The sequence below is a fragment of the Diabrotica virgifera genome, chromosome 3, assembly GCF_917563875.1.
Source record: "Diabrotica virgifera virgifera chromosome 3, PGI_DIABVI_V3a".
NCBI classification, from domain to species: domain Eukaryota; kingdom Metazoa; phylum Arthropoda; class Insecta; order Coleoptera; family Chrysomelidae; genus Diabrotica; species Diabrotica virgifera.
In genome coordinates this window covers 65337616-65355956 of record NC_065445.1, presented here as the reverse complement: position 1 = coordinate 65355956, position 18341 = coordinate 65337616, and the positions used below count along the sequence as shown (strand labels likewise).

The 18341-nt window shown below is 31.8% G+C and overlaps 1 protein-coding gene across 1 annotated transcript in view; it reads right to left on the bottom strand.

Moving 5' to 3' along the window:
* Positions 1-18341, bottom strand: part of LOC114334450 (uncharacterized) — a 28141-nt gene that overhangs the window by 3738 nt on the left and 6062 nt on the right. Inside the window, exon 2 of the mRNA XM_028284491.2 lies at positions 16835-17063. Within this exon, the coding sequence (XP_028140292.1) occupies positions 16835-17063 (229 nt within the window). The remainder of the gene's footprint in view (positions 1-16834; positions 17064-18341) is intronic.

Here is an 18341-nt window from a genome sequence, read left to right as displayed (position 1 = left end):
ATTCTATTATTTACTAATCTATTCTTCATGATATGTACTAAAGCTGCATGGTCTGTTTCGATTGTGAATTTTGCTCCCAATAAGTAAAACCTCAATTTGTTTACGCAATATAGTACACTGGCAAACTCCAATTCTGTAACACTATATTTTCTCTCATGTGTTTTAGTCACTCGGGATATAAAACATATCGGCACTTCTTGGTCGTTTTGTATTTGAGACAGAACTCCTGCAAATTTTTGTATGGACGCATCAGTTCGGAGTATAAAAGGTAAATTGTAAATAGGGTGGTATATTTTCGTTCCTTTTGCGAATTCTCGTTTTAATGTTTCGAAAGCTTCCTCCTGTTCTTCTTTCCAATTCCATTTTATTCCTTTTTTAAGCAATTTTATCAGAGGGATTTCCTTTTGGCTCAAATCGGGAATCAGCTTTTTAAAATAATTTATCGTGCCAAGAAAACCTCTCAATGTTTTCAAATTCGTTGGTCTTGGGTATTCATCTATGAGCTTGACTCTGTCTTCGGCTAATCTTACTGTTTTGGTGTCCAATTGAAAACCCAAATACCTGACTTCTTTTTGAAAAAATTGACATTTTTCAATGTTTAATTTCAATCCCGCTGTGTCCAATTCTTTCAGAATTATTTCTATGTGTTCCAGATGACTCTGAGTATCTTGTGAAAAAATTAATAAATCATCGATATAATGAACTATGAAATCTTCATGGCGATTCAAAATGGTATGTAGAGCTCGGACGAGTGCAGCACAAGCACTCTGCAATCCAAATGGCACTACCTTAAACCGGTAGACAATACCATCAATAGAAAAAGCGGTGTAGTTTCTACACTTTTCAGCTAACGGTATCAACCAAAAACTGTGTTTTAAGTCAATTTTCGAAAATATGTGTGACCCGGTGATTCTTCCAAAAATGGCCTCGATGTTTAGAGGTGATTCATATTGTGATACAGTGTGCTGGTTGATATTCCTGGCATCTAAACATAATCTCAATTCTCCATTGCTTTTCTTTACTATCACAATCGGGTTAACATACGGTGAATCACATCTTTCGATGATTTGATCTTCCAACATTTTATTTATTTCTTCTTTCACCTCTTGTCGATACTTGTATGGAATCGGGTAAGTCTTTGATCGAAAATTTCCCAAGTTTCTCACCTCAAATGAATGTTCGTACTTTTTAGCCACTCTGTTTTCCTCATTGATCAAATTTTCGTAGTTTCTTAACATCAACCGCAATTCTTTTTCTTTCCCTTCTCCACATATCAATTTTCTGTCTTTTTTTTTAGATTCTTCACACATGTTTACCATGCATTCTGCATCCTCGTTTGCATATACCTCCTCTTCAAATACCACTGTTTCAATCATATTCTTTTCACTTTCATTTTTTAGCTTTATTTCTTCTTCTCCTGAGCTTGTCTCTTCTTTTGAGAAATCCCAGGTTTCCTTTGTTTCTGATACTCTCAAATTTTCTTCTTCTGGGCTCAACTCTTCTTTTGAGGAGCCACAGGTTTCATTTTCTTTTATCCTTTTCTGACTTTTTCTCCCTTTTCTTCTTTGTCCTTGCTTCGTTGCCAAATTCATTTCCACTGTTTGTTCTTTACCTGATTCGTCCGTATTTTGTTTCTCCTGTTCCTTGTCCTGTTCTTTTTCTTTTTCTTCTGTTAGTTTCATCGTATTATTTTTAAAATCTATCACTACATGTTTTTCTGCCAATTCGTCCACTCCTACTATCATGTCATGTGACATATTTGGCATTATTACACATTGTAGTGCATACATATTCTTACCCAGTCGTACCATTACTCGTATGCCTTCATTTATAGTTGCCAATGTCCGTTTGTTTGCGCCCACTAAATTTACCCTAGGTATTTTGTAAATTAAATTTGTTAAGTTAACTTCTTCTATTAGTTTTCTGTTGACCAATGTTATTTCCGATCCAGTATCTATCATAATTTTAATTGGTGTCTCGTTGATAAATCCATCCACAAATTTTAAATTAATTCCATTTTTCTTTTCGTTGTTTCCTGCCAATTTAATAAACTCCTTGGGGTGACAAAAGATTCCTGTTTGTTTTTTTGTTTTTAGTGAGCGCCGTCGTGAAAAGACGCCGGTTGCTCATTGTTGTTTATATTTTCGTCATAATTTCTCTCTCCGTCATATTCTTCTGTCTGGGTATTATTTACCTCTCTTCTATTTTCTCTTGGTCTGTCGGATCTGTTTCGGTTTTCTCGATATCCCTGTTCATTTTGTCTACCATTATTTCTGTTTTCTTGATTTGAGCGTGTGGTGTTTCTATTCTGGTATTCTCGATTTCTGTCCTCATTCCATTGCCTATTTCTTTGTTCATAATTTCCTCTTCCGTTGTCTCTATTTTCGTTTTCCCTTCTGGGATTAAAATCTCGTCTTGTATAGTCCCTCCTATTTTGATTTCTATCTCTGTAATCTTGTGTTTCTCGGGGCATGTAATCTTCTCGCGACCTTCTTGATTTTCTTTCTCTTAGACGTGATTCTCTTATTTGTAGGAATTGGCATAAACTATCTATGTCTTTGTAATTTTGCAATGTGATATGGTCTTCCAGCGTTTCCTCGAAATGTCTTGCAATCAGTTCGACTAATTGTTCCGATGAGTAATTATATTGTAAATGTTTTGCATTATTGTAAATTTGCAAAGCATATGTCCTTTCTGATACACCCATCCTATCATTGTATTTCCCATTTTGCAATTCCTTGTTAATTTCCAATTGTTGGACCTTTCCCCAGAAATAATTCAAAAATTTTTGTTCAAATTGTTGCCAATTGCCGAATTCTTCTTCTTTGCTATCGAACCATAGGTTTGCTTCATATTTGAGATGGTTTCTGATAGTTTCTTTTGCTGTTTCGAAATTTCCGATGTGCTGTATTTTCTTTTTCAGGCTATTTATGAACGCCACTGGGTGTAATCTTCTTACATCCCCGCCAAACCTTATCTTCACGTCATCTGTGCTATGTATAACCATTTCTCTTCTTTCTCCGACATTCTGTTGCGTATTGATTTCCGCAATCTTTCTTTCCACTTCTTCTATGTCTGCTTGAATAGCGTTTTGCAACTTGTTTTCCAAACTTTCCATTTCTTTTTTCTGGCAATTCGTTATCTCCTTTATTTTATTTTGAATTTTCATTTCTTGTTCTTTCATCTCGTTTTTCATTGTTGTTAAACATCCTTTTACTTCCTTTTCTATGCGTTCCTCCATTTTCTTGTTGTTCTCTTCTATTGCTTGTTTCATTTTTTGTTGTGTTTCATCCATTTTTTTATCCAATTTTTGTTGTGTTTCATCCATTTTTTGTTGTGTTTCATCCATTTTCTGTTGTGTTTCATCCATTTTTTGATCCAATTTTTGTTGTGTTTCATCCATTTTTCGTTGTGTTTCCTCCATTTTTTGATCCATTTTTTGTTGTGATTCATCCATTTTCTTTGATGTTTCTTCCTGATTTTTATCCATTGCTTGTTTTGTTTCCTCCTGATTTTTATCCATTGTCCTTTTTGCTTCATCCATTGCTTGTTTTGTTTCTCTTTGATTGTCATCCAGTTTTTGTGACTGGAGTTGCATCAGTTGTAATAGTTTATCTATTCCTGATAATTCTTGCTGTTCTGATGCCATGATTGTCGTGTCTAAAATATCTTCTTGGTCTGAATGTTCTTTTTGTTTTTTGTTGTCTTTGCTTTGGCTTCTTGTCACAGACATTTGTTTTCAAGAAGTACTGTCCCCGCCAAATATGAAATTTTACTAGTATGTTACCAAGACGACTTTTTCTCACCCAAATATTATAAATTGTCAATAAATATATCAAATGTAAATATCGTAAAAATAAAATATTAAATCAGTTATGTAAAATTTGTACCTAAAGAGATCTAAAATTTTATGTTATCAAATGTAAGTATCTCACTTTTTACCACAGGCATATAAATTTTCAAATACCGGCTTTACTCTTTCTATCCTTCAAATTTGCCACTAGAAATACTTTACAATGCTTTCCACGTTGGACGACAGTTGTTGTGATCTTGATTATTGATATGAGATAATATTTTTATATGTCATTTAATTTAATCAATGCATTAATAATAATCTAATTAATTTACCAGATCACATATCAATATGTTTTCAATCTCAGGGCTTTTTATAAAATTAATTACTTACATACGTGGCTTCTAAGTATTTCTAAATGGTTCCTAATCGGGATAGGAAAGAAAAGAGTAAAATAATAACACATATGGGTTACAATTGTAATCAAAATATTGTTTATTTTATTTAAATGGCAATCACTGCTTAATATTTGCTATATCTTATTATTCTTAAACATAACATTTACACATGGGAATCTTATTTCCTTTTGGTTTCCAATTGAAAGTTTTTATTAACATTTAACTATTATGATTTATTAGCAACAATTCTATTTAAGTTTGATGAAGCTTTTCTGATATTATTGATTATGTTTCTTCAATTTTAAATGTGGTATTTAATACGAAAAACCCATACATTCATGTCCAAACAAATGAGACTGACCTTTTTCTGGTGAACTGAGAATGTCTTCACACAAGACCCGTTTCCTGCTATCCTTGGCTGCGATCAAAACCTCGTCCTGGCTTCCAGTAATGTTCTCCTTTGAAACTAGCTCGTATAGCTCTCGTTTCCTGCTTCTGTCGTGATGCTGTGTTCTACCTTTTTCGAAACTGCAATCAGCTACCGGGAACTCTTGGCTCAAGGAGGTTCTTTTACTCTCAACCTGGCCTATCTCTCGTTCCACGATAGATACTCCACACTCACGGAACTACACCGGCTTTTTCACTCTCCGTACACTACCGTCTACTACTGGACTTCCCTTCTCGACCGCTCAAAACATTCTGATCTCTATTTGTCATTCATTCCCCTACTTTCTAAATATCCCTTCCAGATTCACAAATCAAACTTCCACCACCAACTCTCATTCGCAGTATTCCTCAAAACCAATTTTTAATCTTTCTAAATATGCTTAATGGATTTCAAAAGAAAAATAGTTAATTCCCATTCTAAAATTACTTTCTACTAATTACAAAATTTAATGATCTATTATCTACTTCAACTGAGTCTTATTTAGCATAAGCTAATGATCGAACCTTCCGCGAACTACGATAATGACCTATTATCGATTTCACTTGAGTTTTATTTAGCATAGGCTAATGATCGGACCTTCCGCGAACAACGATAATGGTACGCCATTCACTTTGTTTATTCTAAGCGCATTTTCCCGAGTTTCGTTTAATCACTTCTTAAAATTAAATATAACAATTTGTTGTATACAGGTTGTTCTAAATTTATATGCCCGTGGTTGAGAAAATTGAAAATATTTTATATTAAATTGAATTTTGTTTATAATTATTAAAATTTAATTTTCATATCAAATAGAAATATAACAATACATATAGTAAAATTCTCACTAATATGGATATGTAAACTTTACTTGACAATGTCATTATTAACTTTAAAGATGGCTTTTGAAAGTGCTTGGATAACTGTTACTTGTATAATTAATTGCCTTTATTATTAATTTAGTTAATTAATATGATAATTGTTTCACTAGCTATGTATTCAGTAATTGTAATAATTTATCTACTGTACAACAAAAACTAATAATCAATCTAGAATAGAGGAAAAGCGATAAAGTGATTTTTTAATAATATATTGTTACTATTAAACGCTTATAATTTTGAACATCTTTAACAACAAAATATGTACTTCAGATCACTGAAAATATCCTGGTGTATTCTCTGCTTTGGATCTTCCATAAATAATAAACAATAAATAACTTTTTATTAAGTTCTCGTCTTAAATCAATTATTTATCAAATATACTATCAATATTATTTAATCAACAACTCAAATATTAGGGCAGTCGATGAGGGTATTTGGCTCCGAATTCCATCCTACTACATCGATTTACTTGATATTTTCACAGTAAGTAGGGAATAGCTTAAGAAACAAAGTCTACCCAATGACGATGTGCGCTTTTATCTTGGGGTGGTTTCCACCCCTTTTCGGGGGTGAAACATTTTTTGGTTAAAATAGCCACGGAAAAGGCTAGAGAACCTTATTCTAAGCAAAAACTGTTCTATAGGTATTTTTTGAAAACTCAATACTTTTTGAGTTATTCGTGGTTGAAAATTGGCCATTTTCATTGAAAAATGACGCCTTTTCGGACGGATTTTAGCGAATACCTTAAAAACTATGCATCTAACAAAAAAATCTATACAAAATATTTTGTACCTTATAAAAAAACAAAGAGATTCGTTCCTTCATAAATATTCTAGTTATGATATAAAAAGAGATATGGTAGGTGAGAAGAGGTTGTTTTTTTGGTGCATGCTCAAATCGGTGTACTTAACTTGAAATAACGTAAAAATGGTCGATTTTAGGTGTATAATGATACTACTAACTTTTGTAGTGCTTGAAAAGCCATATTAAATGTCGATTACATTCAAATTAAGCGAGATATGCTACAAAAAAACTGATGACTAATGTATTTTAAGAAGAAATGAGAAGTATATTTAACCCCTCATCCATCAGAATTAAAATACATCGTTTTGCTTTTACAACACTTTTTAATATAGTATTATTTCTATGTCCAAAAATTTGGACTGGTTTAAAATTAACAGTTTTTGAAAAAAATAAGATCAAATGATACAGCGAATTTTTTAGTTTTCTTGAAAATCTCCTTTTCTCCAGGTAACTCGAAAATGATAAGAGATACGAAAAAAAGATACCAAACAAAAATGTGGGATTCTTTTAGATAATAATTTAGATTTAGTTTTTCATTACTGTATCTCTTATAATTTTCAAGTTACATAAAGGAAAAGGAAGATATTTAAGAAAATTTAAAAATGCGCTCTATAATTTGACCTTATTTTTTTATAAACCATTCATTTTAAACACGTCCAACTTTTTGTACATAGAAATAACACTATAATAAAAGGTATTGTAGAAGGAAAACGATGCATTTACATTCTGGTGGATGGGGGTTAAAATCACTTCTCATTTTTTCTTAAAATACATTGGTTATCAATTTTGTTTGCAGCATATCTCGCTTAGTTTGAATGAAATGGATCTTTAATATTGCTCATTTTAAAGGTTGTTTCAAGCACTACAAAAGGTATTTATAGCATTATACACCTAAAATCGACCGTTTCTCTGTTATTTCAAGTTGAATACACCAATTTGGGCATGTAACAAAAAAACAAACTCTTTTCACCTACCATATCTCTTTTTGTATTTTAAGTGGAAGATTTGTGAAGGCAAGCATCTCTTTGTATTATTATAACCTACAAAAATGTTTTATATAGTTTTTTTAGTTAGATGCATATTTTTTAAGGTATCTGCGAAACACCGTTCTAAAAAGGGTTGTTTCAATGAAAATGGCCAATAACTCAAAAAGTATCGAGTTTTCAAAAAAAATTATAAAACAGTTTTTGCTTAGAATTAGGTTCTCTAGCGAATTCCGTAGTTATTTTAACCAAAAAAATGTTCACCCCTGAGAAGGGGTGGGAGCCACCCCCAAGATAAAAGCACACATCGGCATCGACTTTGAATTGGGAGATAAGTAGAGGCTATTTCCAAAATTTCATTAAAATTCATGCAGTATTTTTTAAGGTATCTGCGAAACACCGTTCTAAAAAGTGTTGTTTCAATGAAAATGGCCAATAACTCAAAAAGTATCGAGTTTTCAAAAAAAATTATAAAACAGTTTTTGCTTAGAATTAGGTTCTCTAGCGAATTCCGTAGTTATTTTAACCAAAAAAATGTTCACCCCTGAGAAGGGGTGGGAGCCACCCCCAAGATAAAAGCACACATCGGCATCGACTTTGAATTGGGAGATAAGTAGAGGCTATTTCCAAAATTTCATTAAAATTCATGCAGTAGGATAGAATTCGCAGGTAATATCCTATTCTGGCTCACATTGACTGGCGTATATTCCCGATGCCATGTCAAATATTTAAAATTGTTACTGATTGTCACTGTCTGATTGACAATATGCTGACAATATTCTATTCGACTTAGTGCGTTGTATGACAAAGATAGATTTGGAAAATATTACCACGGACATTGTGTTCATTTTTTTCGAATCCTGAAAAAAACAATAAATATTTTTGAAAAATTTAAACGCAGAATAAAAGACTAAATTATTAGCGAGGGCCAAAAGTACCTTAGAATGAATAAAAAGTTTATTTTGAATGAGATATTTGAAATTAAAAATCACACTAAATTTTCTCTTAGTTTTTCACCCCTGTAACTTATTAAAATAAACATTATAGAAGTTCTCAGGGACTTTCGGCCCTCACTAGTAACGTAATATTTCATTCTGCATTTAAATTTTTCAAAAATACTTAATAGTTTTCTCAGGATTCGAAGAAAATGAATCCCATTTGAATAGCATTGGAGCAGAAAATACGTATCCATCCCCTTAATACTATTTAACATGAACTTCACTGCCTGTCTTTTAAATGAGACAGGCAGAAAGAGAATATACGTATGGGCAACATCACAACTCAACTTAACTTATAACATGGCTGATAAAATAAAGAATACAAAGGACATCATTTTGTAGATGGGAGGAGAGTTTCCTCCTCCTCATTCCTTGAGCCCTCGTCAAGACGTGGTAACACTCTAAATATTGTGAGCTTGCTGTCTCCATTAGCTACATAGTCCAGAGTAATAAGAATTTTCTCGGGACTCTTAGGTTCAATATGCGCTGGGACTTAAAGATCCAGGTAGCTGACTACTTTTTTAGTTATTGTAGACCCAAAGGAAGAAAACCTACCTGTTTCCTGCCTAGAGTTCGCGTCCGTTTTTTAATTATTAACAATTTAGTGTAAAAATCGCGGTTTTTTCGAATTTTTGCACTCCATTCAAAAGCTAATAGGTCTGGATCCCGCGTATGAAAAAAAAGTTGATTAATAGCAAGCTGAAAATTTGTTAATAGCTTAAGGGTGTATAGTCGGACAAACTTTGATATATGGGAACACTGGAACAGGGGAAGTTTTAATTGTGGAACAGGTTAAAAATTTGGAACGGTCAGATCAAGAAAACGGCACATGTATTTTGTCCGACAGAACAGACTTAAACTCTCCGAACAGATATTAAACTCTCACGCAAAAATCAGACTGCTATTTATCACCAAATGGGCGTTTTAATGGGTGGAACATGTAGAATATGTCAAATGACAGGAATTGTGACAGGTGATAAATAGCAGTCTGATTTTTGCATGAGAGTTTAATCTCTGTTCGGAGAGTTTAAGTCTATTCTGTCGGAAAAAATAAATGCGCCGTTTTCGAGGTCTGACCGTTCCAAATTTTTAACCTGTTCCACAATTAAAACTGCCCCTGTTCCAGTGTTCCCATGTATCAAAGTTTATCCGACTAGACACCCTTAAGCTATTAACAAATTTTCAGCTTGCTATTAATCAACTTTTTTTTCATACGCGGGATCCAGACCTATAAATAATTGACATAAAATTACAAAATTCAGTTTTTTAGAACATTGAAAAACCTTCAAAATGCCAATTTTTGAAATTTAAAAAGTTAATTTGTTGCTACGCAAACTGCAAAATAAATGAAAATTGTTATTTGTTAATAACTTTTACTAAAACTACCTTAGAACTTTAGTGTTTCACCCAAAGTTGGGTATTAGCGTACTTAACAAACCTTCAAAATTTGAGACTGATCCAATAATTAGTTTCAGAGTTATTCTATTTGTTTATCCCAGAGACCTTTATTTTCAATAAGATAAGACAAAAAATAATGAAGATAGGGCAATTCTGAGTATGCCAAATGAAAGTAGAAGAGTGATAGTATCAAAATGTATTAAAAAAAGATAAAAAAATAATTAATATAGTCGAAAATCCTAATGCCAAATTTTTGAAATTTTGTAGTTTATAAACATTTAGAATAACTTTAAAAATGTTGTCCTTAGAAACAATCTCTTTATATATTCGAGAAGATAGTATTTTAACACGAATTTTCAAATAAAAAAATTAAGCCTGGTTCATTTGGGACAAAGTTAGCCATATGTTTTTTTTTAATTCACAGCTAATTTGTTTATAATAATTAAGGAATTTCATTAATGCCATTTTAAAGAATGGGATTTGTACTTTTTCTTAAAAAATTTGCAAAAACATTGTACCTTCACAGCACCTTTTACGATTTTTCAAAAATGTAGTTCAAACGATTACTAGGGGGAATTTACAAATCAACCTAGTTAAAATACCGAAAAAGCAATTTCAAACGAATATAATTTTCTGTATCTCCGGATCAACTCAATAGATTTTGATCTTTCTTTTTTTAATTTGTATGTAATTTCTACGTACATTACAAATATGCAATTTGTTTATAAATTTATTAATTAATAAACAGTCTAATTTGTTTAAACAGTTCTTAAAAATATATATTTTTTACAAAAATCTATTCTTTTAACCATAGTAAGTATCATTAATTATCATAGAAAAAGTTAAAGTACACTTAAATAAATAAATAATTTTTATTAGATAATTATTTATTGAAGATAATTTATTTATTAAAGTATACCTTAACTTTTTCTATGATTAATAACGATAGTATGATTAAAATCATGGATTTTTGGGAAAAAATTATTTTTTCAAAAATGGTTTAAACAAATTAGACTGTTTATTAATTAATAAATGTCTAAACAAATTGCATATTTGTAATGTACAGAAAAACTACATACAAATTAAAAAAAAAAATAACCATCAAAATATATTCAGTAATGTCCGAGATATAGATAGGGCTGCGCCGGCCACGTGTGAAATGTGTGCGGCGCACACAGGCGCCAGTAATTAAGGGGCGCCACTAGAGTTATTTTAGAGAGTTTTTAGTTATTTTTTTAATTGCGTATATTTTGGGCATATTTTGAGCAATTATATAATGTTTTGCACAGAGGCGCTACCACGTGCTGGCGCAGCACTGGATATAGAAAATGATAGTAGTTGCCTTTTTTAGTTTTTGAACTCGTGCATTTATCGGCTCCCAGCTCCCCTTCACTTACCACGACTAGTCACCAATTGAAGTAAATTTTTAAAAATTTGCGTAAAATATCAGCTTTTCTAATATGTAAAATGATTTTTTCTACGGACAATATTTTCAAAGTTATTCTAAATGTTTATAAACTACAAAATTTCACAAATTTGGCATTAGGATTTTTGACTAAGTATATTAGATAATTTTTTATCTTTTTTTAGTACATTTTGATGGCATCAATTTTCTACTTTCATTTGGCATACGCAGAATTGCCCTATCTTCATTATTTTCTGTCCTATGTTATTGCAAAATAAAGGTCTCTGGGATGAACAATAATTAGAATAACTCTTAAACTAATTAATGGATTGGTCTCAAATTTTGAGGGTTTCTTAAGTACTCCAATACCCAACTTTGGGTGAAACACTAAAGTTCTAAGGTTGTTTTAGTAAAATTTATTAACAAATAAGGATTTTCAGTTATTTTGCAGTTTGCGTAGCAACAAATTAACTTTTTAACTTTCAAAAATCGACATTTTGAAGGTTTTTAATAATGCCCGGTTGCACCAACAGATCTTAAGCTTAAGTCGAGAATATCATAAGAATTAATATAATATTATTATAATATATTACAATAAGAATATCATAATATAATAATAGATATAGTTCATAATGAGGTAAGAATCTAAAATTATGGTGCAACGTAAGTGATACTCAAGGAGGCCCTATCTATAAGTAGAGCTTAGCTAAGCTGGGGCTTAAGATCTTTTGGTACAACCAGGCTTTATGTTCTAAAAAATTAAATTTTGCTATTTTTGCGAAATTTTTGAAAAAATCGCGATTTTTGCACTAAATTGTTAATAATTAAAAAACGGACGCGAACTCTAGACAGGAAACAGGTAGGTTTTGTTCCTATAGGTCTACAATAACTAAAAAAAAATAGTCAGCTATCTGGATCTTTGAGTGTCCCGAACATGGAGTAACAATCCTGCGCCAAATTCCAATTTCTGTTGGTCTTTGGCCTTCTACCTTTCCTTCTACTAGCATTAGTTCCATGATCCCTGTTATTCTGGCTATGTGGCCGAAGTAATTTAGGTATGCTTGGTTTACTTTTTTTGATAGCCTGTCTTTTATATGAAGCTCTTCCAGAATTTACAGGATTACTACCAAAAGTCAAATTCGACTGTTCTTCTTTAATTTTGTATTGTTGTTGTAGTTGTAAATGGTCATATTATTTCCGCTTTTTCAGCAAACCCACATTTCGAAGGTTTCGATCTTAAATGAAGTAGATAAACACAGACGTACTCACAATCATTTAATTTGCTTCGACGACCGGTTTCGATCTCTACAATATACAGATCATCTTCAGGTCGGCGTTACAAGTGATTAAGTGCTACAATTAAAGAAAGCCAGAGTTAGAACAGTGTCTGGTTGTATTAAATTGATCATACTAATTAAATAGAAAGCCAAAATTTTGAAAGGTATGTAAATGTTGAAATTTAAGAACAACAAACAAGTATGCACACACATGAGCAAACAAGTACTCATAAGCACGCACAATTACACAGATGCATGAGGTTTATGACTATTTGTTAAATTAAAATTAAATTTTAAATTTTGATTTACTTACATGCCATTACAAGGGATGATTTGTAAGTTCATCCGAAACATATTTTATTTTAACTTCCAGATTATGCTAGTAGGATAACTAGGTAATAAAAAAAAATAAATAAAATATGTTTCGGATGAACTTACAAATCATCCCTTGTAACGGCATGTAAGTAGATCAAAATTTAAAATTTAATTTTAATTTAACAAATAGTCATAAACCTCATGCATCTGTATGCGTGTGCGTGCTTATGAGTACTTGTTTGCTGATGTGTGTGCATACGTATAGTCCGTCCACTATAACTTTTCCCATGCGGTACGATTCATTTTCAATCAAATTAAATCAAAACAGAAAGTGAAACGTACGCCGATGTGTCTAGTATATAGTATACAGTATACAAAATGTATATACACATCAAAGTTCGTTTCAATTTATGTTTTGACTTAATTTGATTGAAAATGAATCGTACCGCATGGGAAAAGTTATAGCGGACGGAATATATGTATTTGTTTGTTGCTCTAAAATGTCAACATTTACGTACCTTTTAAAACATTTAAAACATTTAATGTTGGCTTTCGATTAGCAATTTGGTACAAGCAGACACTGTTCTAACTCTGGCTTTCTTTAATTGTAGCATTTAATCACTTGTAACGCCGACCTGAAAATGATCTGTATATTGTAGAGATCGAAACCGGTCGTCGAAGTAAATTAAATGATTCTGAGTAAAGGCAAGCGTCCACAGACCCGCATCGTACGCATCGGACGCATCGTACGCAACGGATTTTAGTTTGCCTTGTACAGAAACTTATGTAACCGCGTCCACTGATCCGCATCGTACGGATCGCATTATCGATTGTCAAACTAAAATCCGTTGCGTACGATGCGTACGATGCGGGTCTGTGGACGCTTGGCTTAAGTCTGTGTTTCTTTACTTCGTTTAAAATGAACTCACATATGCAACCCATTCAACGTTTCGATCTTAGTTTTATCGATTTTTCTTAGATTACATGTTTGAGGTGAGTATGTAGTAATCGTAAAATAAAGACAAAAAAACAAAAATTTGAGGTTGTTGCTTATCAGAAAGCCCAAGTATTAAAACCTAGTTATTACTACGAAATTCGCCACTTGGTGTATTTACGGTAGATTATTATGTATGTCATCTGCGCATCGCAAGTTACTGATTTTTATGGCTTCTATGGTGATTCCTTCATCCCATTCGTCTAGTGCTTTCCTCATTATATATGCAGAGTATATGTGTTGTATAATAATGGTGATAGTATGCAGCCTTGTCTAGTTTCTTTCTTTGTTTTGAACGTATTTGAATATATTCTATATACTTCAACTTCGGCTGAATTTTTATCATACAGATTTCTTATTAGATAATCTCAATAGTTATGTACTGCCACATTCCAATATACTTCAGAGTATGTTCCATTATGCTTCAATATGTTCTTGAATGGCTTGAAGTTGTGGTTTGAACTCTCGGGCCAAATAGTTCATGACCATGACTAGCATTACGGTTTCTGGTTTTTCTTCTCCTACACTAAGCAGGCTATGCAAAATGTACCTTCGATGCAGAAATGACAAGTTAGATGTCAATCTGAAATGACAATATTGTCTCATGGGAAATAAATATTAATCCACCTTTGGACTGCAATACTAGACAACTCCAGAAATCCCAGCATAATCTAAATATAACATAATCTAAAATGTGACAATCAGTATAAGTACAAACAAACATAGCTAGTTAATTTTTTAGGATAACATAGTATTGCATTACGTCAACCGAAAGTCTTAAGAAAACTTATCGGTACTTTAAATACATTGTGTGAAAACCTTTAATGTTATCTAGATTATTAATCAATATTACAAACTATATTACCTATATTTTTATCTTTTGCACTTAGCAATATTTTTTTAGTAAATCGTGATATATTTTCTAATTTGTATATTAATTTAGTAGTGTTTAGTAAATATAAACAATTTAATCAAATCTCTCACTATTTTTTTTGTGGCATCTTAATGCAATTTACTATTTTTATTAGGAATAAGCCATAATTTTACTTTAAGATAAGTTCATGTTGACGTTTCGATTTTCGAAATCGTTCTCAAAACAGAAAACATTAATAAACTAAACAAATTTTGTTTATGTTACTTGGTAAAAGATTTCTTCTAATAATTTAATTTTATGTGACACATTCATGTTGACAATTCGGACATATTACCCGGGCGGAGAATTTTTCACTTATTAAAAATTAATAGATGAAAATAGTTTCTATCCTTGTGTCATCAGTACTAACCGGAGGGACCGCAGACGTTCGGATGTATTCCGGTGGTGGTGTGTTGACGGAATTAATTAAAAATAAGTGTAACAACGAAGAGTAATATATTTATTTATTTTGGGTAAACAAGCTTATATCTCGAAAGGGTATTGTTAGCGAGAGGGAGGGTGTGTCTGAATCGTTTGCATGCTGTGTAGAGACTGACTGGCCGGACCACCAACTATTATGTCAACTGGTTTGCGGTTTTGCGATAATGGCCAGAAGGGGCATCAATTACTGCATCTGTCTTTTAAAAGATGAGAACCTTTTTGTATTTTAAGAAGTTGACATGAAAAGTGTGGCAATCTGGCATCGTGATCAATTAGTGTTTCCTTGAAAAAAACATTAATTTTATACAATCTGTTTAGGGATACATATTCGTTTCTCGAAATCAACGGCCCTTGTTGGCATATGGTTTGTGTATTACATGTGAATTTTAAATGACTAATGTTGTTTCGTTTTGAGAGAAGTTATTAAAAATTAAGAAAATAAAATTAGCAAAAATAGTAATTAAAGCGTATCGCTATAGATGCAATTAGCTCTCTTTGCAAAGACAATGACGTCGACTTTGCTAAGTAACAGGACATTTACTCAACACACACACACGACACATTACACTAAGACCTGGTTGCATAATTCCACTGTACCCTGCCAATAGCCATAAGTTGTCGAGCCATTAAGCGAAATACAAAAAATCGGATATATTGTACATTTTAACCCTGGAGTAGTCGCGCTCACTTCTGTAACGTGAACAGTCGCGTGTTAGATTTCATCTCACTTTTTTATCAAGTTACTGCGCGAATACTCGCGGGTTAAATTAGATGAAAGATTAGAATTGAAAAATAGATAAATAAAATGTTCAATGTTTATTTTTAATCCTCCTCCGTGGCTCAGTGGTAGTACCTACCTTTGGAACCAAAGTTGTGAGACAGAATCTCAACTGGGTTTTCTTTATTAAAAATTTAATAAATTAAAATAATTTAAATCCTTGTGTGATCGCTACTCACTGGAGGGACCGCAGACGTTCGGATACAATTAGAGTCTCTTTGCAAAGATAATGACGTCGACTTTGCAAAGTAACAAGACACTTACTCAACACACACTACACATTACTCTCCTAAGTTAGTAATAAGTAATAGTATAAAAAATCATTATGAAATTGACTGGCCAGTTAGTTGTGAACACGAGTACTAATAAAACACAAAACACATACACGCTCAATATTTTTGAGTTGCATTCCTAGGACGATTTTAGTGGAAGATAGTTCACTGGATTATATGAAATCAAGTTTAACTTAAGCGTACCCATCAGAAAAATATAAATAGAGTTTGATGTTAATATTGAGAGTAAACTTAATGTAAGACCCAATGCTAATAACGTCGGGATAGAAGTTTTTTTTTTTCTGTTTTCTTTCTCATGATTTACTATGCGATCACTAACAGGTTGTCATCATTTTATATAGTTGTCTTTTTAAAGCCAATCACATGCTATGGTTTTTCTGATAGGTATATTCCTGAGTTAACGTTGATTTCGTGTAATCGAATGAACTATCTTCCAATAAAGTCGTTCCAGGAACGCAACTCAAAAATATTCACAATATCGTTTTAAAGTCATTTACTTCAAAATGTATAATACCATAATATTATTATGTCTTAATTATCGGTATTAAAAAGTCACATAGAAATAAATTATAAATAATTAGTTTACCAAGTAACAAAAACAAAATTTGTTTAATTTATTAATCTATTGTGTTTGGAGATCTATTTCTGACATGCTAATTTATTGTATAACTTATTATTATTAACTAAAGTAAAATTTTAGCTTATGCCCAATAAAAATACCAAATTTGAAATGTCTCACCTTGTACTTGTATAACTAAAAAACAATTTTTAGGTTTCAACATGTCGATGGCCCGTTTCTTTCTTTGTAACATAGTTGCCCTTTCTCTAGTCATTTGCGAAGACCTCGAATACATGCCATTGTTTAAGCCCAAGCCAAGATTCAAACCCAATCCTCCTCCCATTTGGTTCATTCGGTTCATCTCCCTTTGTTGCTGCTGCATTCCTAATAATTGACACCTAGCAATGCCCTAAAAATATTTTTTAAATCATCCATTAAAAGAGGTAAATTTAGATAAAGGTATTCAATACACAATGTTAAGTTGATGCTGCTATATAGGGTGAGGCAGATAACTGGCCTATTAGAAATATCTCGAGAACTAAAGGCAACAGTATCATGAAAATTGGAATTAAGGGGTTTTGAAGGGTAATCTATTAAATGAAAATATTTTCATCTGTTTGCAACTTCCGGTTATACCGGAAGTTGCTTATAACTTCGTTTTTTTAAATGGGACACCCTGTATATTTTTGCATTTTTGGATTCTCTTCGATGTCTTCTTTCTTAAAATATGAGGTTTTGTAGTATTATACAGGGTATTTTAAAAGGTAATTGATTACATTTTTTATTAATTTCGTAGCAATATTCACACCCTGTAGAATTGTAGTAGTTTGACATCTAAAACTCTACTTACGTTCACATGATTTTTAATATACTCTACTATTGTTAAAAATCATTAGTATAGCTAAATTTTTAATTTTAGTATACAGGGTTGGTCGAGACTCGGAATGAGTATTTTCTTAGTTTTCTGAGTATAGAACACCCTGTATTTTTGTATTGTAATGAATTGATATTTTATGGTACTCTTTTATTTCTTAAGCATTCCCTATACCTAACTGCTTTAATTTGTGAGATATTGGTCAGCAAAAAGCTAAACATTAATTGCAACAAAAAATACGTAAAATTTTATTAGGTTGGCCGTGAAAATACTCAATGCCGAATAATTTTTCAGAAATAAATACATATTAATACAGACTGGTCCTTAAAATTACCAATAATGGTTTAGCTATCAAAATACCTACGTAGTTAAGATTGTTGGTGCGATTAACAATTAAGCACAAATTAAAGCAGTTAGGTCTAGGGAATGCTTAAGAAATAAAAAAAGTACCATAAAATATCATTTCATTACAATACTAAAATACAGGGTGTTCCATTTAAGAAAACTCAGAAAATACTCAGTCCGAGTTTCGACCAACCCTGTATACTAAAATTAAAAATTTAGCTATACTAATGATTCTTAACAATAGTAGAGTATATTAAAAATTATTTGAACGTAAGTAAAGTTTTAGATGTCAAACTACTACAATTCTACAGGGTGTTAATTTTGCTACGAAATTAATAAAAAAACTTAATTATCTTTTAAAATACCCTGCATAATATTACAAAACCTCATATTTTAAGAAAGAAGACATCGAAGAGAATCCAGAAATGTAAAAATATACAGGGTGTCCCATTTACAAAAACGAAGTTA